The 22,356-nt window shown below is 37.0% G+C and overlaps 1 protein-coding gene across 1 annotated transcript in view; it reads left to right on the top strand.

Annotated features, from left to right (window-relative positions):
- Positions 1-4,350: 4,350 nt before the first annotated feature.
- LOC135200996 (uncharacterized) overlaps positions 4,351-22,356 on the top strand; it is a gene marked incomplete at its 5' end in the record, with an annotated part of 60,398 nt that continues 42,392 nt past the window's right edge. Inside the window, 3 exon segments of the mRNA XM_064229799.1 lie at positions 4,351-4,507; positions 7,453-7,629; positions 14,519-14,741. Of these exon segments, the coding sequence (XP_064085869.1) occupies positions 4,351-4,507; positions 7,453-7,629; positions 14,519-14,741 (557 nt within the window).

The following is a 22,356-nucleotide window of genomic DNA, read 5'->3' as shown; positions in this document are numbered from 1 at the left end:
TCCAACACCAGCGGGCATTTCAGAGGGAGGCACTTCTCTTCCAAGAGTTTCTTCACTGTCGGGCTGAAAGACAGATTTACCCACTCAGTGAACAAATGCCTCGTTACCCAGGCTTTCGCATTAGCCCTCCACATCACTGGAAGCTTCTCCTTAAGCACTTTGTGGGCGTTGAAGGCTCGATGAGTCTCGGAATGATAGATCAGTTTGGGCTTCACCTTGCAATCCCCACTGGCGTTCGAACAAAGTGCAAGCATAAGCCTGTCTTTCATAGGCTTATGCCAGGGTAGCTCCTTCTCTTCCTCTGTGATGTTTGTCCGACGAGGCATTTTTTTCCAAAAAAGGCCAGTCTCATCAAAGTTGAAGACTTGCTGAGAACTGTAGCCTTCCTTGGTCGTCATCTCATCGAACATCTTTTTAAAGGCCTCAGCCGCTTTCGTGTCCGAGCTGGCAGCCTCCCCATGCCGCACCACCGAATGGATGCAAGTCCGTTTACGGAATTTCTCGAACCACCCATGAGAAGCCTTGAAGTCTGGGGTTGGCGTTGATGTCCCTTGTCCTCCGTCGTCTTCGGCCTGGGCAATCAAATCGCCGAAAATAGCACTGGCCTTGTGGGAGATTGCCATCTCCGTTATCTTATCGCCAGCAATTTCTTTGTCTTTTATCCAGACAAGAAGAAGCCTTTCCATCTCGTCGTGCACGTGGGTCCTATTGCTGGACAAAATAGTGATGCCCTTGGAAGGTGTAGCTGCTTTGATGGCATCCTTCTGCTTAAGGATGGTGCCTATTGTCGACGGATTTCGGTCGTATTCCTTGGCGATCACACTCAACCTCATACCAGCTTCATACTTCTTGATAATCTCCATCTTCGTTGCCAAAGAGAACATCCTCCTCTTTCCGTGAATTTCAATTTTTCTTGGGACCATGACTACGTATATACCGTACGTAATTATGTTATGTATACGTATACGTGTGGAGTAAAGTTCTCATACAATACGATAAAGTATACTACAACGAAATCACTAACAAATTTACGTTAATAAACAAAATAGTTAGAACGAACAAATACCGCGTGCGTACGATACAGATGATGCCGTGCAGTGGCCGAAAAAGTACGCCACTATGTAGTAGATGCACGATGGGAAGAATGCTGACCAATAGGAGAGAAGGATCTCGTGGCGGTGACTAGCATCAGGAACCAATGGGAGAGCAGGAGGATGGTGGCGAGTTTACTCAGTTGGCAGCGCACGAGTTTCAAAATTGTTATTGGTGGTCCGGGCGAATCTCAGACTTAACAGCAACAACCTTTCGTATCTTAACCCTCTTACGCCGATTGGACGTATTAAACGTCGAGTCAAAATGTCTCCCGTATGCCGATTGGACGTATCATACGTCGGCTCAAAAAAGTTTTTTTTTAAAAATAAAAACGCGGAAAAAAATTTTACTTATAGGCCTACCAGCCAAAAACTTTTGTATCACGCGCCTTGGGGGATGCTGGGAGTTCATGGATCAAGGCGTTGTTTTGTTTACAATCGCTACGCAGGCGCGCAAGCGCGAATTTCTTTCTTATCGCACTAAAAAGTATCAGTGACACATCTCGGAAATTATTTCGTCACTTTGACATAATTATTGCACCATTTTAAATTATCCTTTACATGAAGTATTATATATGAAAATGTGCGCAATTTCGTGCACAATACAACTAAAAAATACTCATGATTGTAGCTTTTATCAGTTTTGAAATATTTTCATATAAATAACGATAAGTGCAAAATTTCAACCCTTCGTCAACTTTGACTCTACAGAAATGGTCGAGAAACGCAATTGTAAGCTAAAACTCTTACATTATAGTATATTCAACAATCATTTGCCTTCATTTGCAACAATTGGGACGTCTCTAGCACAATATTTCGATTTATGTGAATTTATGAAAAAACTTTTTCCTTTACGTTCGTGCGATAACTCTTCCGATAAATTTTTTCGTGCGATTGTCCTAATGTTTGCACCCTTTTAAATTAGAGCGTTACATGATATATGGAAATGTGCGCAATTTCCTGCACAATACAACAAAAAACAACCCACTGGTTGTAGCTTTTTATCAGTTTTGAAATATTTCATATAAATACATATAAATAACGTTAATAAGTGCAAAAATTTCAACTTTTTCGGTCAACTTTGACTCTACCGAAATGGTCGAAAAAAACGCAATTGTAAGCTAAAACTCTTATATTCTAGTAATATTCAATCATTTACCTTCATTTGCAACGACTTGGAAGTCTCTAGCACAATATTTCGATTTATGGTGAATTTATGAAAAAAAAAAACATTACGTTCGCGCGGTAACTTCCGAAAAAATCAGAATTTTTTTGTGCGATTGTCGAAATGTTTGCACCATTTAAAATTAGCTGTTACATAAAGTTTTATATATGAAAATGTGCGTAATTTCATGTAGAATACAACTAAAAATGATTGAAGGTTGTAGCTTTTCTCTCGAAATATTTGCATATAAATCACGATAAATAGAAAAAAAACCACGTTCGGTCCAAATTTGACTCTACCGAAATAGTTGAAAAACGCAATTGTAAGCTAAAACTCTTACGGCCTAGTAATATTCTGTCATTTTTTCTTCATTTTGAAACAAATTTGAAGTCTCTAAAACAATATTGTGATTTATGGTGAATTTTTGAAAAATATATTACCTTCACTCCGCGCGCGATTCGTCGGCCGCAAGTCTCCGAAATACGTACATGGCATTATCCTAATATTTGCTCCTTTTCATATTAGCCTTTTTTTATAGAGTTTCATATATCAAAATGTGCGCAAATTCATGAAGATACAATAAAAAATAATTGAAGGTTGTAGCTTTTTTCCATCTTCGAAATATGTCCATATAAAAAAATATATATATATTAAAATTTCGACATTCGGTCAAATTTTAACTCGTCCGAAATGGTCGAAATCTGGCAATTCTAATCTAAAACTCTTACAGTATTGTAATATTCAATCATTTTTCTTAATTTTGAAAACAAATTGGAGTCTCTAAACATTATTTAGAATTACGGTGAATTTTTTTGAAAATAACATTTTTTTTACGTCCGCAATCGTTACGAATTCGTACATCATTTTGTGATAATATTTTTCCGGTGTTGCTTTTATTGTTTTACAATGTATTATATATCAAAATGATCGCAATTTAGTGTACAATACAACGCAAAAAAAGTAACTGGTTAGCTTTGACCGTTTTCTGCACAGCGTGATTTGAATACAATTATGTATGAATTTTTTTTTTCGCTACCATATATCGCATTATTTACATATGATAATGATATTATTTTTCATTTCTGATGGTTGCATTCTAAACTTCAGGCAATGACAAAAAAAGGAGCCAAAAATGAACTCTTAATCTTCAAAAGTACGCGCGCTGTAATTTTTTGAAAAAATTATTTTTTCCACTTCCGCGCTCACTCCAAACCAGGCCCGGCATACGGGAGACGTTTTGATTTTTAGGGCTCCGGCGTAAGAGGGTTAAGCAATTTTCATATGCAGAGCCGTAAAATTTTTCGTATTAGCTTTCGTATCTCGAGTTTTTCATAAGTTGAGCCTTTCGTATCTCGAGGTACCACTGTACTATGTACACCCGATCTTGACCCTGCATTTGATAATGACTCCATAGGCGCTCTACTAGCCTGTTTAATACTGAAAAATCCGCTATTTGAAAAATAGAGAAGAATCTCTACAAGAGTAACGCTGCTGAAATAGCCATTACTTTTAATAAAATAATAATAATGATACTAATTCCTCTATTTTCAGCTCACAGACTTTGTCCCTTTCCCATTTTTCCATCCTTCCTTACCCACTTTGATATCCTGGATATTTTTTCTTTTCCCTTTCTTGTGTTGAGATTCAGATCACATTCCTCCTAACTTCATTGTCCTTGCCACCTGCCATTTAGTCTGTCCCCCTCATTTTGTAAACTAATAGTATATCCTGTTTCTTGCATGTCCTCTACCATAGCTTAAAGGCTGTTTTCTCTTTAGTTGTTCTTTCTACATTGTGATTCTTCCATTATTTTAGATGCACATGGAGTGTCTGTTTGTTAGAAAATCTGCTTGAAGACGATGTGATTAGTAAATAATTAACACAGTTTACTTTACATACTTAAGAAAACAAAAGCTCTTAGTGTTGTTGTTATTATTAGTTTTTGAACTTATTATAAAGTGTTTTCTTTGAAAATTTCTCAGACGTATCAAGATGATTTTAGAAAATTATTTACGATATGTGAAAAGTATACATGTGTTGTTACAGTAACATTTATGAATCATGTTCAGTAAAGTAAATATGTTATTTCCACAGGAAAGTAGTTTAAATCAGGCCCTAACACTTACACTCCTTGGAAAATGCAGTAGAAAGTCCTGTCCACGACCACGTGCCCGCAATCCTCGCACAGGGGCCATCCATGATTATTGCTCCCTGCGCTGTGCTCAGCAAGCTAAATATCTTCCAGAACAAGGTATGCTCAAAGGTTTGAAATTCAATTCATTTTTTACTTGATTAATTTTATGTTAACTCATTTCCTCTGACCTTTGAATTATAGAAAGAAAAGTGTTGTAACATTTATAGTCAGTCTCTGGTATTTTCGGGGCACGAGTACCACAACCCCGCCCCCTCCTACTGGCGCCGATAAACTGCTTATCAGGATCGAAAATCACTTACTGACACCTACCTAAAATCTAGTTAACGATGTTGTTAGCCAAGGATTGTAAAAACCAAAGCACCAATCACTGAAGCTGCCAGTAAGCAGGCACTGCCTGTATATGCATGTATATAGTATATGTACGTATATACAGTCAGCCCCCAGTATTTGTGGGGAGGATGTGTACCACAAAAAAAAAACTAAGAATGCTTATACTTGAGTACTTTAATAGTATAGTCTTATCACAAAAAGTGCATTTAGTCAGGAAAATGATATAGAAATATAGTAATTAGTGAATATTTCTCAGTGAAATACTGCCAATAGGCAAATTTTCCACAGATAATGTGTATATATGTTCCATAGAGAAATCTGCAAATACAGTAAACTCCTGTATTTGTGGGGAATGGCACCACACCCTCCCTCACTACAAATAGCTAAGATATGCAAATTCTTAAAACCCCTCTTAAAAGGCTTAGAACTGCCTATTTTGATAGTTAAAATAAAAAAAAAACCCTCTAGAAGTGCTTATACCTGAGCATTTTATTAGTTTTATCACAATAAGTGCATTTAGTCATGAAAATTATATGAAAATGCAGTAATTGGTAAATATTTCTTGGTAAAAAATACTGCTCATAGACAGATTTTTTGCAAATAATGCATATATTTGCTCCATAGAGGCATGCATATAGGTAAGTCCACGAATTGTGAGACTGTGAATAGCAAGGTATATCAGTTACAAAACTTGTAGCAAATTTACTTTATATTATATGGTGGCATCTTACTCTGAATCACTCAACACCTACACATTACAAGCATTTAATTTTATATGCACTTTTCTCACTTGGTGAACCATTTGTAGTGACCAAAGACTAGGGGTTCCTCACTTGTATGCAATTGCGCTGAAAATTAAATCTTATCAATGATGCAACAGTAGAGTAACTGCAAGGATCTGGGAGTTGGCTAAGCATAAAAGCTGGCTAGGTTTGTTTGAAGAGATTCACTTCATTGTCTTGGATGTGTCCCACGCAAAGGCTATTTTATGATTACATTAAGGGTTTGCACAAATAAAGTTGTGGGTAACAAACCAAACTGAACTATCATGTCAGCATGATAAAGTTAGTAAACTATTGAATAGTACATATTAGATATCATGTTCCTGTTTGCTTTTTTCTAAAATCATCCAAGCAAAAATATATAAAAAAAAAAGAATCAGATCAGTTTCCATGTATAACTGTTTACAAGAAATGATGGAAAAATATTTTTGATGATGATGAAAATAGATTTTATATAAAAAAATAATTTATATCAGTATTGCATATGTGGCACATGAGCCCTCAGAATCACAGCAAGTATCTGCCTCACTTTTCATGTATTTTGATGTTTAGTGAGGTTGCATCACCATAACCCATAATGGCACAGATGTAAAATTTCCCTCTATATGCAATACAGATCAAGCTAATCATAGATATGAACATATAAGAAGTCTATGATTATTTAATGCAAACATGAACAAACTCTAGAGTTGTTAACTAGCTAATTGCTCATTACCTAACTAATCCTAATTTAGACAACGAAAAACTTTTTATCATTCAGAATACCCCATAAACACATATCACTGGAACTTTTACTAATGGCCACACCTGAAATTTTATTCCCAGAGAACAAGTGAAAGCAGAAAACAAGATCCTGCAACTCATGAGATAACCTGGGGAAAAAATAAACTACTTGCCAAAACCTAGAGTTCCATTAATGATTACCAAAAAGAAAAATATAAATAAAAAAAAAAAAATTGCTCGAGCCAGTGTTCGGTGTGCTGCCACAGAGAGAGAGAGAGAGAGAGAGAGAGAGAGAGAGAGAGAGAGAGAGAGAGAGAGAGAGAGAGAGAGAGAGAGAGAGAGAGAAGACTTCTCAGCTGATCTGGGTTGATTATTTGCCCATTTCTTTCACTTACACTCGATCTGCCCAAATCACTTTTTTGTTACGGTAAAATACCAATGTAGTGACAATTGCTTTTTACGATATTTTAATACAGGAATGAAGAATGCGCTTGGGTATTAGTAGTAGTAGCGAGAGGAAGGTAAGGGAGGTGACCTTTGTGACGGCTCTAACCCTTATAACGGCTCTTGCTGTGGAGGGATTTTGGAAAGGAATCCTCTAATTGGCAGAGGACCTGTGAGTAGTGGCTTCCACTCGCCCTTATACTACTTTATATCGACGTCCCTTGGGTGCTCGCGCTGGGGGTAGTAACTTCAGCATACCATGCTAGCTTTTTCTCTGGTATATTTATACTTAAAAAAGTGAGTTACAGGAACTTTTCATCGGGCGACACAGGTCTTCCCCCAGAAATAGATTTTTCCTTCGTCAAAATCCCTTTTTACTACTGTAAAAGTAGCTCAGCCCTGTAATAAACAAACTGGCTCCACTTTCAGCTGCCTTCAATTGTTTGTTGAAACGGTTTCCTTGTGAAAAGTTATTTTATCTCCTTTTCCTGCATTCTTGAATTATTACTTATTTGTTTGCAAAATCTTCATGCTTGTTTTAAAAGTCTGCCATTTGCCAACAGTAAGTTGATGTATTATGGCATAATTAATCTATTTTGTGCACTTAAGATCCAAGTGTAAACAAGCTGAATACACTCACTCTCTCTCTCTCTCTCTCTCTCATTAAGGGAAATATTTTCATTTTTTAATACACATTTTTAGATGTAATATGATTTAGTTTACCCTGCAAGGGTGTCTTTTGCAATCATTTTGTTTTTTCAGGGGATGGTGAAACCACATCATGGGAAGGTTGTGATTCAAATATGGAATTGCTCATTGCTCTGGAAATGTCACGTCTTCAAATGATTGAAGATGAAGCAAGACGGAGACTATCATTGTTACAGGAACACTCAAGGGAGCATGGATGGGATGGAACTGGGGACCCCAGAATTGCTCAAGGTAAGTGATGCAGAGAAATTTAGTTTTATGTTTAAATGTAGTGATGCTTGAGAAAGTGGTGGTGGGTTTTTTTATATTTAATCAGGTAGTGGTTTTGGGATTTTCATGGTACCTAGGTTAATTTACATATGAGGTGTGTTCAAAAAATTATCTGACCTTTATTCATAAAAAATACCCTTACTCAGATACAACAATCTTATACTAATTTCCTTCAAAGTAGTCCCCTTGGGATGCCACACACTTCTCCCAATGGCTCTACCACTGTCGTAAGCAACGCTGGAACATGTATTTTTAGATGGCGTGCAGCCATTCCATTGTATTCTGCATGATGTCTTCTCTGGACTGAGTTCTGGTCCCTTTCACATTTGATGCCACGTTTCTTGGCAGACACAACACACCTGTACTTCATCAGGCTCCTTTCTCTCCCAACTTGGCTCCGTGTACTTCTGGCTTTTCCCCAAGCTGAAAATGCCACTGAAAGTGACTTGATTTCAGTCCAGAGATGACATCACACAGAATGTAACAGACAGCTGCTTCTGACAATGGTAGAACCATTGGGTGAAGTGTATGGCAGCCCAAGGGGACTACTTTGTAGGAGATTAGTGTAAGATTGTTATATCTGAAGATGAGTTTTCATATAAGTAACATCCCAAATAATTACCGTATATTTCTGTGTACATATATGACGACCTTTAAATCTTAAATTTCACTCCTAAAAATTCGGGGTCATCTTATATTACCATTGTAAAAATTGGGGGTCGTTTTTATACTACCATTTTATAAATCAAACCTTGAATTCTAAGTAATGTTTATCAGTAGGCTAGCCTCATTCTCAGTATGATAACCACAGCCATACATGAAAAGATTCACATTTTAAAATAAACATAATATGTAAAGGTAATAAAACTATTTTTACCCCATACATCATTGTTATATTCAAGAAATAATTCCATGTCGGTGAAATCAACTTTTATATATATGTATTAGTATTGGCATATTTGAGAAATAATTTCATGTCAGTGAAAATAATTTTTTTTCCTTCATACAAACCGAGCTGAGAAAATGTAAACAAGTTACGGTTGCACTCAGAAATATTTATATTTCGGTAACCTTTCAGATTTTTTTAATGGTAGTATTGTAGGTAATTATGGTAGTACAGTAATAATGTTTAGGAATACATACTACATACAGTTGACCCCTGTATTCATAGGGGATGCGTTCCTGACCCCCCGCGAGTAGATAGAATCTGCGAATACTGAGAACACCTATAAAAACACTTAAAACTTCCTACGTACTTTCTTAGTTCAAACTCAAGAAAAACCCACTAAAAATGCTTATACCTGGTTTTCTTAATAGTTTTATCACAAAAAGTGCATTTAACCCTCTCGCGCTTACAGGGGTTATTATAGTGCTACCTAGTACACGACTTAGGCTGTGGAGGGAAAAGTGGGGCTCGTGCGGAAAAGTTTCTTTGTAAAAATCGATACTTCCAAACTGTAATTGATATACGCTTCTGGTTTGTTTTATGATGTTGGCAAATGATTGAATTTTTTCCTGAAGCAATCAGAAAATATTTACAAGGCTTAGAAATAATAAAATAGGTGTGATGAACGTGACATTTTTAAATCATGGAAAATATAATAATTAGATTTGGGGAGTTTATTTTATACATAAATTGTATGGAAATGTTTGAACTTTCATGTGGGAGCAATCATTTTGATATAAATGTGTTTGCTAATTAGCTGTTACCGATTGAAAAATTATAATTTTTTACAGAGTGCAATTTTCAGATTTTCCAACCTACTTATGTTGATGTTTCGTATTGCACCGAAGTAAAGAATAAAGATACAAAAATGAATAAAGGTGGCATTAGAAAGCTGAATAAATTTCCTATAAACACACACAAGAAAGATACTATATGTATTGTTAGAATAAAATTCAGCAATTGTCGTTAGATTACGGACAATCTTTTTTTTTTTTTTCTAAGAAAATATACAGTAACGATTATTATATTGAAACATTGATATTTTTACATTTAGCTGTTCGGCATGATAAAGTACAAAGAATGGCCGTTTGAATGATATTTAATACAGGCAGTCCCCGGGTTACGATGGGTTTGGCTTACAACGTTCCGAGGTTAAGGCGTTTTTCAATTATATTCATCAGAAATTATTTCCAGGGTTATGACGCCTACGACGCTGATCTGGCAGAAGAAATATGACACCAAAAATGCAAAATAATCAATATTTGAAGGATTTTTTTGATGAAAAATGCAATAAGAATGCAGTTTACATAGTTTTCAATGCACCCCAAGCATTATAAGTAAGGTTTTCTTAGGATTTTTGGTGATGTTCCGGCTTACAATGATTTTCGGCATACGACGCGTCTCAAGAACAGAACCCCCGGTGTACTGCCTGTACATGCATATTGAAGTTATATACAGATGCACAAACAGGCGTACCAAAAATTATGTATGCATGCATAAATTCTGGCCAACTACGGCAGTCAACGCATATATATAGATTGACATTTTTCTTAATTATGCTCTGTAATAATTAATGCTAAAAAAGTGAAAACTGCAATGGAAAGCTGAATAAATATCCTATATATATATTACCTAAAATTAGTAAGTGTTCCCCGTAAATGATTGAGCAATTGAATCTCAAAGACTTAAGTTTTTTTTTTTTCACATAAAGTCCACTGTTCACTAGATATTTAAATAGAAATGTTGATATTTTTACATTTTGCTGTTCAACACGATAAAGTACAAAGAATGGCTGTTTGAATGATATATATGTAATACATGCACATTGAAGTTATTTACAGATGCACAAACAGACATACAAAAAATTATCTACACATGCATAAATTCTGGCCAAACTACAGCATTCAATGTGCATATTTTTATGTTTTACATCCAGCTTGTCAAAAACGTAAGGGGAAAGAGGAAGAAATGGAGCGCTTCTGACTTACCTTAGATAACTGTTATGGGGTGTAAAAGGTCGCTATTGAAAAACTCAGCAAGTTAATATAATTTATAAATTTATTTACAAGAAAACATTGAATGGTCTGAGATAAAGACAAGGCATATAGGCCACGTGGGAAGAGTACCGTGTACTGTCTGGATTACTCTTATCATTCCCAATATGAAAAAAATGGCCGAATTCAACATCTACTGCAAAGCTGGTTTCCAAATTTCTGTTTTCAGGTAATAAAAGTGCTTGCAAGGAGACAGGGAGCACGGTATCATCAGGGGAAATCTGGAAATTAATTCCCAAATTACACACAAGATAAAAATAAAGACTTCTCTCACAATAATTTTGTCTAACGCACTATGGAGGGAATTTATCCTTGATCACACACAATGGGATGGGAGAACTCTAGTGCTTAAAGAGAATGGCTCAATGAAGATTCTTGTTTATCTGGGACGATCCCAAAGGTAGCATGCTGCCACTTGGTAGAAAGGAACAAAGGGAGGTTCGTTTGAGAAGTAGGAATTTGAATTGGAAAATGTGGGAGAGTTTATTTGACTTGGAGTAAAAGAAACTGGCAATATGACTGTATCTCAGACGTACCTGGGTGCCCTATTGAGAGTAATTTGGAGAGGATGGCGTCGGCTTTCTCCTAGTTTAGGGCGCGCCAGTCAGCGCCTTTGTTTAGGCCTATGGGCAGGCAAGATCAGATGTCTTTCCGGGATGGAAGACTAAACTGGACTGAGAATGAGGTCAGGTGCAAATCCTGGCCATTGGGGTAGCTTTTCTCCCCCATTGGCAGGTCATTCTGGAAACAGACATATGGCCAGTGGAAGATTCACAGGATAAGGGATCTTATGAGTAGGTCTAAGAAGTACCTAACGAGCTACACACACCCCTTGTGATATGTCCCTAATGCTTAACGAATTTGCATTCCCCCAGCTACTACACGACTGCAGCCGGAAATGACTATGTCTGGCCTGTTCTGAGTTTCCCTCCTAAAGTCAGCTGATGGTAGGAGTAAGATGGCTGCCGTTTCTAGCTAAATTCATTTTGATAATACTAGAGAGACGTGGCGATCTATAAATGTAACAATATATATATATACAGTCACCTCTCAATTAACGCGAGGGTCACGTTCCTGGAGAGCTCCTGTTAATTAAAAATGTTATTTAAACATAGTTTTCCCATATGAAATAACAGGAATAAGGGGGGTTATGTGCCTGGACTTGGGGAACTCTGTGCTTTTTTTGCTAAGTACAACCAAATTGGATAACAGCAACATCTGTTTGGTGTATTTCAACCATTGTACGATAGCAAACAATTACCGTAGTTATGTTATAAACGAAGTTATGTAGAATAGGACTGATGTATTTTTATGTAATAATTTTATTTGCTATATATCAAAGATCAAGGAAATATGCTGTTAAATTTAAACCAAGTTGTAACTGAAGATTAGAAAATTGTTCAAGCTGCTAATGACTGTTATTGTGCATCAGTAACAGATAAAACTCCAGTAAAGTTATGCCATTAAACACAACTGCATATAAAATTGAGAAAAAATAATTTTAATCAAAACTACTGGCTTGAAACAACAACAAATTTTACTGTTGTTTTCACACCCACATAAAAGGGTGTGAAAAGAGCGAATGGAATCTTTTTTTTTTTTTTTTTTTTTTTTTTTTTTTTTTTTTTTTTATACAAAATAAACATGTTCCCAATGCAATCTGTTAATGAAAAAAATAATTTAATTCACAACAAGACTTATTCAAGCCATATTTCAACTTAAAAATTTGTCTTATAACAAAAAATGACTTGTTTTGTATAAGTAAAGTACTAGATATTCGTTTATGCTAACTAAAAGCAAGAAAATTTGCAGAGAACAGAATTAAATACAGCAAAATAAATTCTTATTCGCCATCAGCCGATTTCCAAACCAAAACATTGACTGCTATGTTATTATTTAATAACAATAATATGAGAATACACAATGCATATTATTCGTTACGTGTGTAATTATATGTACCCATCAGCAGCATGACACTGCTTAATTATGCTGATGTCTGAATGAAGCTGATTCTCGTTTTGTGTTGATTTTTTTTTCTTTTTTTGCTTTATTAATAAATAGACAAAATCTTTCGCTTTATATTGATAAATAAACAAAGTTTATCCCTTTATTAATAAATACATACTGTGCTATGTCTTTGTATATGTCGACACCCGTCGTCTGCAGCGCTGTTGCACCGGTGATTTGAAATAAATACTCGGGCGCCAATTCGTGTTAAATCAAAATTTTCATGTTTTTGAAACATTTTAAAATATTTTCTAGCCCGCATTAAATAAAAAACGCATTAATTGAGAGGTGACTGTAAGCTGAAATTTTTCGTGGTTACTCTGTTATGAATAATGTTATCGGTTTCCTGTTTAGGTTTTTTATAGGTCCAAGATCTGCCAACGCAGTGGCGCAGTCCTCATGAGTGGGTGTGTGCGTTTTTGTTTTTTGTTTTTTCCCCCCCCAAAATGACTTGTCGATGGCGCAAAAATCCCGTCATTGAAACACTTACAACAAAAAATTTATTGGCACTGTTTCACGTCATCGGATCATAAGGAATTGATATGAAAATATAGTAATTTGTGGATATTTCTTATAGAAAAATACAGCAAATATGCAAATTTCCCGTGAATAATGGTTATTATATGGTCCACAGAGAAATCTGCAAATATGTGAGTGTGTGAATGCTGATAACGCGAGTACTGGGTTCCAGTATATTAATTTTTCATTAAAAATTCATTATCATTTTGCTGAATTAACAATTTTATATTACATACAACTGTTTAGATGTTTAGAACAATTCTCATACAAATGATAATTATGTACAATAATTATCATATATTACACTAACCTCTTTTCCTCCATCTCTTTATCCCATCTTCGAGTTAAATGAGATTAGAAAAGTTAAAGAGAATTATAAAAGTATCGTTAGTAATGCTATACTCTTTGCGTCGGCAATGTGAATGAAACTTTCTCAAACTTCGTTATGCCATCAAACTCGACTGTTAATAAAACTGGAGAGAAAAGTATTTTAATGAAAATTACTGGGCATGAAAGACCACTTGTTCTTAACGTAAGGATAAATCTAGTAACGGCTGGAAACTGGTAAAAAATCATAAAATTGTATATGCAAGGGATTAGTGGCATCTGTCACAAACGAATTGAGCTCTTCAGCTGTGATATACCCATTCTTCCCCAAAAGTTTGCCAGGCTAGTCACCTACACTAAAACAATAGAAGCGCTACCACAAATTTCAAAAGTTAAGCTTAATTTTATGAAAATAACATATTTTTTATGAATAAATGTCAGATACTGTTTGAACACACTTCATAGACTAGTGCATTATGCTCTATTATTTTTGGAGTACATGGTGTAACACAGAATTTGGCTATACTATTCTTATGCTTTTTTTACTTCCGTCTATCAGACACCTATTTTTTGTATACATTCAGTATGCAAAAAATAATGTATGCATAACGATAAAATCTTGTTATTATTAAGAATTGGAGTCTGTCTAGAACTTTTTAGATGACTGAAGTAATAATGTATACAAAAGAAATGCTGATGCTCATTAAAGCATATGTTGCATGGGATGATCTGCTATACCATGGTTATAAAACTATTACAACTGGTGTGGGATTCATTGAAAAGATTAGTGTTTGAGTGTTTTTACTTGGCTAGAAAATACTGGTATGCTTAAAAGCGGGACTTGATCAGTTGGAAATTGAGGCGACGAGTATGGAGAAGAATAGATATGGGTACAATTGATAAGGTTAATGATCTCTTAACATACAACTCCTGCTAACTCTTATCGTCAAGTAACCTATGAAGATTTGGGTTTGCTTATAGACTAATGGATTTTTAGGTTGTAGTGAAGGAACTAGTGGCCAAGGGTCAACCCTTGCAAGCAGCTTTCTTGGTTATCAGACTACTTACATTGGTTGTGGAGGTGCTGCCGGGCAGGATGAAGCCTCAGCTTGGCCTGGTGCTGATGTGCCTGAAGGGGCTACATCCTGCCAGCCTACTAGTGCAGAAATAGCAGTGGACTATTTCCTAAAAAAGCTTGCAAATAAGGAGATCAGTTTAAGGTAATGCATGGATAATCCAGCACTTCATTGTGATATGTGGGAATAATTTTCAACTGTCTGTTTTTTTATTTTGATATAAGACTTGATAATGCATGTTTGTTTGTAGTTTGGATTTATTTACCAAAGCAGGTGCTCTGTTATGTGTATAACCACTGCATGCTTTCTTTATTTTATGAGGGTAATCTTTTGATATTTTCTGCCTATCCAATTCATGTTATGCTGTGTTTGTTCCTGTGGAAATACAAACCTTTACCATTTTATTTAAAAGTATCCTACAGCACAAACTTGACTTGGTCCTTGAAACTTGGTAATTATTGGAGATGGAGGTGAGTGAGGGAGTACCCCTCACTCAATTTCCATCACTATTAACTTTTATTTCTATGGCTGCCGTATGGTAGAAACTGTGCTTTACTGTCCTGACTTGCGTTTGAAAAACATGGGTGAATAGCCTGCTATTTTGAGCGATTGTGTGTTTGTTTGTTGCTGTTGTGAGGGTTGTGACCTTTCTTTGGGCATTTATGTCCCACTATAACAATAGACCCACATACTTCATATTTCATTTTGGGTGAAATTTGGCTAAAGGAGGAAGGGAGACAAGAAGTGTTTGCTGGCTCCAGGTATGAGAGATGGGGAATCTGCCCTTGGTGATGCCCCTGAATCTTTTCTGTCTCCTTTTAACCACCTTCTCCCTTTCCTGTCCCACTGCCTAGTAGTTCTGTTCCTTCTAGGAGAGACAGTACTAGGACTTTTTGACCTGCATATTCTCTCATCTAAGGATGAAGCACTTGCAGAAAGTGCTCCTTCAGCAACTGCCTTGCCCTCCTTTTCACCTGATTATGACATTCTAGAAATCCATAAGGATCTGACACCTAAGTTTTCTTCACCTGTGGTTTCAGCTAAGGCTGTGTTTGCAGGTTCCTCAGCTTCATCTACTGCAAAGGAGGGTATTCTACTGTTGCAGTAGTGCTTCTAGTGCTTCGTCTTCAATTCCAGCATTGACCAGCTTTTCAGTGCTTAACCCTTAAAGGCCGAAGTGGTATTTTAAAAATCGTCTCCCGTATGCCGGTGGCGTTCGCAAGTGAGCGCCGAAGCGGATTTTTTTTTTTTTTTTTTTTTTTTTTTTTTTTTTTTTTTTTTTTTTCCAAAAAAAAAAAAAGCTCGCTTAGTTTTCAAGATTAAGAGTTCATTTTTGGCTCCTTTTTTTGTCATTGCCTGAAGTTTAGTATGCAACCATCAGAAAAGAAAAAAATATTATCATATATAAATTTTGGGATATATGACAGCGCAAAAAAAAAAAATTCATATATAATTGTATACCAATCGCGCTGTGAGCAAAACGGTTAAAGCTAATGAGTTAATTTTTTGTTGTTGTATTGTACACTAAATTGCAATCATTTTGGTATATAACACATTGTAAAACGATCAAGGCAACAGAGAAAATATTATCACAAAATGATGCATGAATTCGTAACGTGCGGGCATAAAAAAAAGCAGTTTTCAAAAATTCACCATAAATCGAAATATTGTGCTAGAGACTTCCCGTTTATTACAAAATGAAGGTAATTGATTGAATATTACTAGACTGTAAGTGTTGTAGCTTACAATTGCAGTTTTCGACCATTTCGGTCTAGATAAAGTTGACCGAAGGACAAATTTTTTCTATTTATTGTTATTTATATGAAAATATTTCAAAACTGAAATATAGGTTGTTTTTTGTTGTATTCTACATGAAATTGCACACATTTTCATATATAAAACTTTATGTAATGGCTAATTTAAAATGGTGCAAACATTACGACAATCGGACGAAAACATTTATGATTTTTTCGGAAGAGTTACAGCGAGGACGTAAGGAAAGTTTATTTCATAAATTCACCATAAATCGAAATATTGTGCTAGAGACTTCCAATTTGTTGCAAAATAGAGGTAAATGATTGAATATTACTAGAATGTAAGAGTTTTAGCTTACAATTGCGTTTTTCGACCATTTCAGTCGAGTCAAGTTGACCGAAGGTTGAAATTTGAGCACTTATCGTTATTTATATGAAAATATTTCAAAACTGATAAAAGCTTCAACCATGGGCTTTTTTGTTGTATTCTACATGAAATTTTGCACATTTTCGTATATATAACTTAATGTAACGGCTAATTTAAAATGGTGCAGACATTACGACAATCGGACGAAAAAATTTAAGATTTTTTTCGGAAGAGTTACTGCGCAGACGTAAGATTTTTTTTTTTTTCATAAATTCACCATAAATCAAAATATTGTACTAGAGACTTCCAATTTGTTGCAAAATAAAGGTAAATAATTGAATATTACTAGAATATAAGAGTTTTAGCTTACAATTGCGTTTTTTTACCATTTCGGTCGAGTCGTTATTTATATGAAAATATTTCAAAACTGATAAAAGCTACAACCATGGGTTGTTTGTAATTGTATTCTACATGAAATTGCGCACATTTCCGTATATAAAACTATGTAACAGCTAATTTAAAATGGTGCAAACATTACGACAATCGGACGAAAAAATTTATGATTTTTTCGGAAGAGTTACCGCGCGGATGTAAGGAAAAAGTTTTTTTCATGAATTCACCATAAATCAAAATATTGTGCTAGAGACTTCCAATTTGTTGCAAAATGAAAGTAAATGATTGAATATTACTAGAAGAGTTTTAGCTTACAATTGCGTTTTTCGACCATTTCGGTAGAGTCAAAGTTGACCGAAGGTTGAAATTTTGGCACTTATAATTTTTTATATGAAAATATTTCAAAACTGGTAAAAGCTACAACCATGAGTTGTTTTTTGTTGTATTCTACATAAAATTGCGCACATTTTCATATATAATACCCCATGTAACGAGATGTGTCGCCGATACTTTTAGTGCGAGAAGAAAGAAATTCGCACTTGCGCGCCTGGGTAACGATTGTAAACAAAACAACGCCTTGATCCGTGAGCTCCCAGCATCCACCAAGGCGCGTGATTCAAAAGTTTTAGCCTAGTAAGCCTATAACTATTATTCCTCTAATTTTTTTTAAAAACTTTTTATATCGACGGACCATACGTCTAATCGGCACCCAACAGACAATTTATATCAACGTTTAATATGTCCAATCGGCGTTAAAGGGTTAAGCCAAGTAGGACTAGCTAGCAAGACAAAAGGGAAGAAGCATGCTCAGATCTTTTCTTCATCGTTGTCTTCCTTGCATCATCAGACTCGTTCACCTCCTCATCCAAGGGCTCCCTTCCATTGCTTAGGCAGATTAAGAAGACGAGAGAGTCTTAAGGCCTTGCGAACGAAGTCTAGGCTTTGCGAAAGAAGTCTAGGTGGACTTTGCTTAAGGACTCTTCCTTCTCAGCGGGGAATGAAGCTACTAAATCACTGGTGAGTGATTATCATACCCCTAGCAGGGCTGTCACTATTGGAACTGCCCACTTAGATAAAATCTGCTCCTGTCTTGTCCTACCGTGGACTTTAGGGTTCACACATGGATGAGTCTCCCAGTCTTGCTCGTTCTGCTCAATCTTCATAAGATGATGAGGGTGGGCAGCTGCTGGAGACAACCCTTCTCCGTGTGTCTCAGAAGTCACACAGAGAAGGGCTTGTGTAACCTGTTCACTTGGTCACACTTGGTTGAGGATTGAGTTCATTCTAGCAACTGGGTAGGTTTTCCTTCTTGCATGGAGCATACACAGTTGAAAGTGCTCTCACTTGTTAAGGAGATCTCCTTCGATCTCTTCCACTTTTCATGTGTACATATGCTGTGTAGGCAGGAGGCAGTGGGAATAGTGGTGTACATGCTCATTCAACTCCTCTGTCCACAGACTTGGTCACTACCAAGTCCAAGAGCCAAATGGTGGTAGCATTTAAATCAGAACTCTGTTCTAGTAGTGACCCTGCTGGGTCTTCTCTGTCTTCTCTGGGTGGCGGTTCATCTTGTTCTGTGCAAGATTGAGAGCCTAACTGATATCTTTGGCTGGAGATGGGGCCACTTGTGCCCTAGGTGGATCTAATGGGACCTGAGGATCCCTCTCCTCTGGTAACCCTACAGACAGAGCCTTTTGAGAATTATTTTGCTCATCTGTGACTGGAATAAGCTTACGGAGGTGACCTCAGCTTCCTACTTGCCAGCAGTCTCATCTGCGGAGCTGACCTTTAGGAATGTTTCTGAGACATGGCCCTTGGCCAGGTTGCCCTAGCCACAGTTAGCATGTAGTCTTTTGGAAGAGAACATCCTGATTCCTGGGTGGGAAGATCCCTGTCCTTCAGCAGATCAAACAAACTCCTCCCCCTGCTGCTTTCATATCAGGGGAGATACTACATTCTGGAGGATGCAGAAGCTATTCCTTTGCAGCTTGCTTATCAGCCTGGAGAGATCACATCGGGAGGTTCTTCCGTTCTGTGCTTCAGAGACGAACTCCTTGGGCTTTGTCTCTGTGGCTACTCTCCAGACTATCTCATGGTTTGATTAGTAGTTGAACGTGTGGACAGACATGGCCATGGCAGGTATCGTGTCTCAAAACAAGAAGGCATTGTTCAGGAGGTGCTGGTGTCCAGATGTAAGGCCCATACCTTCCTGGCACTAAGGAGCATTTTAGTGTTAGACTCTTCAATACTCTTTCCAAAAGTATTGTGGAGGCAGTAGTGGAACTTGAGTGATCAGATTCCTAAGACTCCCTTATCAGTAAAGCTGCATTTAAACTTTAAGTTCAGAAGTTGCTAAGCCTGTTGGTTCAGTAAAGCATTGCAGGAACAGTTAAGTGGTCAGTCACTTGTGTTCATGAGCAACAATATGTCAACCAGTAGGAGTGGTCTTTGTCTCAGACCCTGCACCATTCAGAGTTGCAGATGCACAAATGGACAGTTTGCTCTCAGTTCTCTGTTCCCCAGTCCCAGACCCTCGGGAAGTTGAAAGATGTATCCCAACACCCTTGGGACAATCTGGATGCATATATACTTTCCCAATGTTCAATCTTCTTCCCAAGGTATGACTGGTGGCGGTGCTCCTCAATGGCAGGAAGCCCAGGGGTGTCCTGATCTGCTGACTACTGTCAAGAGAGCTACCCCAGTGGCCCACCCTTCTGTGAGAGCTGCATGTTCACAGGTACCAATAAGAAGTTCATGCCTTTATGCTTGGTGATTATCTAGCATCTCTTGTGAGAGAGAGATGTCTGGATACCTTCATCCTTCCTTAGTGAATGTTCCTAAAAGAAATGTGGGTCATCATCTGCGATTGGTATTGTTTTGTTGAATGGTTCTCTCTCCAGTTGGAGTGTCTTTTCAGCAGATCACAGACTTCCTCGTCAACTTTTTCACTGAGAAAAGCTCCTTTCACTTTCTGGAGTAAAAGGCTGTTACTCAGCCTTGTTTAAGTGGAGTTGTTTGTGCTAGTGAGAACTTTCAACCAGTCATGTCTTCCTTGGAAACTGTGTCCACCCAAGTGGGATATGTCCTTTGTTCTGTAGAGCTTCACCAGGGCAGAGACCTTATGCTCAAGACTTGTTTTTCTCTTAGCTTTGGCCTGAATGAAAAGGGTGTGGGAGTTAAATAGTCTGCCTCATCTCTCCCGTTTTCTTATGTACCTGATTTCTCGGCATAATCTCTGAATCTGTCTGTTCCAGACAAAAGATTTGAGAGTTTCCTGATCCCCTCCCTCTGAGTCTTCATGGCTGCCAGCCCAGATGAGATGATGCTTTGCTGGTATACATGCTGTTATATACTGTTTGAAAAGGAACTACTACCAGAGGCCTAAGTGTAGAAGACTTTCATTTCTATAGGTAAGCATAAGAAGGAAGTCTCTAAGGGCATCCTTTCTTCCTGCCTTTGTGAGGTAATCAGGCAGGCCTGTGGCTCCTAAAGGGAGATTGGCCTTTGTTACTTTACAGTTCATGAAGCCAGGGGTGTGGATCTCTCCCTCAGTTTTCATAAGAACATTTAGGTTTTTCAGGTAATGAGAGCAAGTATTTTTTTTAGATAGATCGTTACTTCATTGTGCCAGAGGGATGTTGCCATAAGTCTTTGGATACCTTCTCCCTAGGACCTATGATGGCTTCTGAGCAGGTTATGTAGGCACCTAAGCTCCATTTCAGACAAGAACGGCATCTCATCTGAGTACTGAATGCCTAACGTAAGTCTAGATTCATGAGTGTGGAATAAATAGGCTTCCCTTCCATCCTTACCCCTACCCCTTTTCATGAGCAGCATCTTGGACTGTGGTTCTTAACCTTTTTATTACCACACCCCCTCTAAGAGTTGGTCCTTCCCTCCATGCCCCCCTTGCATCTATGAGTAAAATTTCCTCCTAGATTAAAAGAAAAAAAAGAAGAATAAAGAGAAGAGGTGTTGAGTTGAGAAGATACAGGTGAGTACACTCCAGGCATCCTGTCCCACCCTCATGGCTAAGGTGCATCTCCTTCAGTCTTCTCACTTTTAATAAGGGGGAGTGGACATGGTAGAGCTTATTTCTCAACTCATTACATGGTAACTGAGGCTACTATTTCCAAATAATGAGTTCAGAAATAAGTTCTACCATGTCCCCTTCCCCTTGAATTAGGCAACCTTACAACAGGAGTTGTTAAGGTTCTTTGAGATATTTTCCTTACATGAGTACACTCCCTTTATGTGGGGTACTTGGGGCCCTTATGCTTACTGTTGTGGTCAATCCATTTACCAGACCAATAGGAGGTTATAGGATTCATAAAACATACTGTATTCCTTCCCTGCAACTCATCGAAGAGCCTGGCAGTTCTGTGATGATAGTAAGTCCTCTACATAAAAGGCAAATGCTTTTATTTCTATAAAAATGAATAATAAATTTTAAAAGTAATATGTATTTTTCATAGAAATACAAACCAGTCTTTTATATACTTTAAATCTACCTCAATCAGTGGCAGAATTAAGCAAAGGGTACTACCCTGATCACCCCCATCTCCACCAGTTCACTACCTTGTTACCGAGTATCAGTGACCAATTCCAGCCCATGCTGAAGAATACTCCTATATAAAAGGCTGTGGCTTATTTACCAAGGAAAAATATAAATTATTTTAAAATATTTTCTATTAATAGATTTTTGTATTTATACAGTGCAAAGCTTTTGATGAAAATTGCTTACCTAGGTAGATTCTTTTGATACCTACAGATTTTATTTGAGTTTCTGTGATTCTATGTACATATTTGTTATTTCAGTGCGAATTTTTTTTTCTTTGTTATGTACCTTTCAATATAGACTTAGGATATTTGTTGAAATTATTATTGTATGATTAAGTTACTGCTTTTGTAAACTTCCTTTCATATTATCTATGAAAATATCGGTGCTTGAAGTAGAAAAAATTGAAAAAGCTATAACCTTCTGAGGCAGGATTTCAATCTGTGCACACTGATATTGAGCTAACACTTTGCTGTACCTCTGATGTGTGGGTTCAAATCTTACCTCAGAAGGTGATACCTCCTTCCTTTTTCCCTAATCGAATAAGGCTTGTATTGATAAAACTATCCAAGAATGAGAGGAAGCTGAGAAGGTAGAGGTCATTGTGGTTATTAAGAATTCATATCTAGGGTAAGGGGCCCAATGGGGACTCATTTTGCCTTGATTTTTCTACTTGCAAAGCTTATA

This window comes from Macrobrachium nipponense, chromosome 27 (genome assembly GCF_015104395.2).
Source record: "Macrobrachium nipponense isolate FS-2020 chromosome 27, ASM1510439v2, whole genome shotgun sequence".
Lineage (NCBI taxonomy): Eukaryota > Metazoa > Arthropoda > Malacostraca > Decapoda > Palaemonidae > Macrobrachium > Macrobrachium nipponense.
This window is presented reverse-complemented; position numbering and strand designations above follow the sequence as displayed.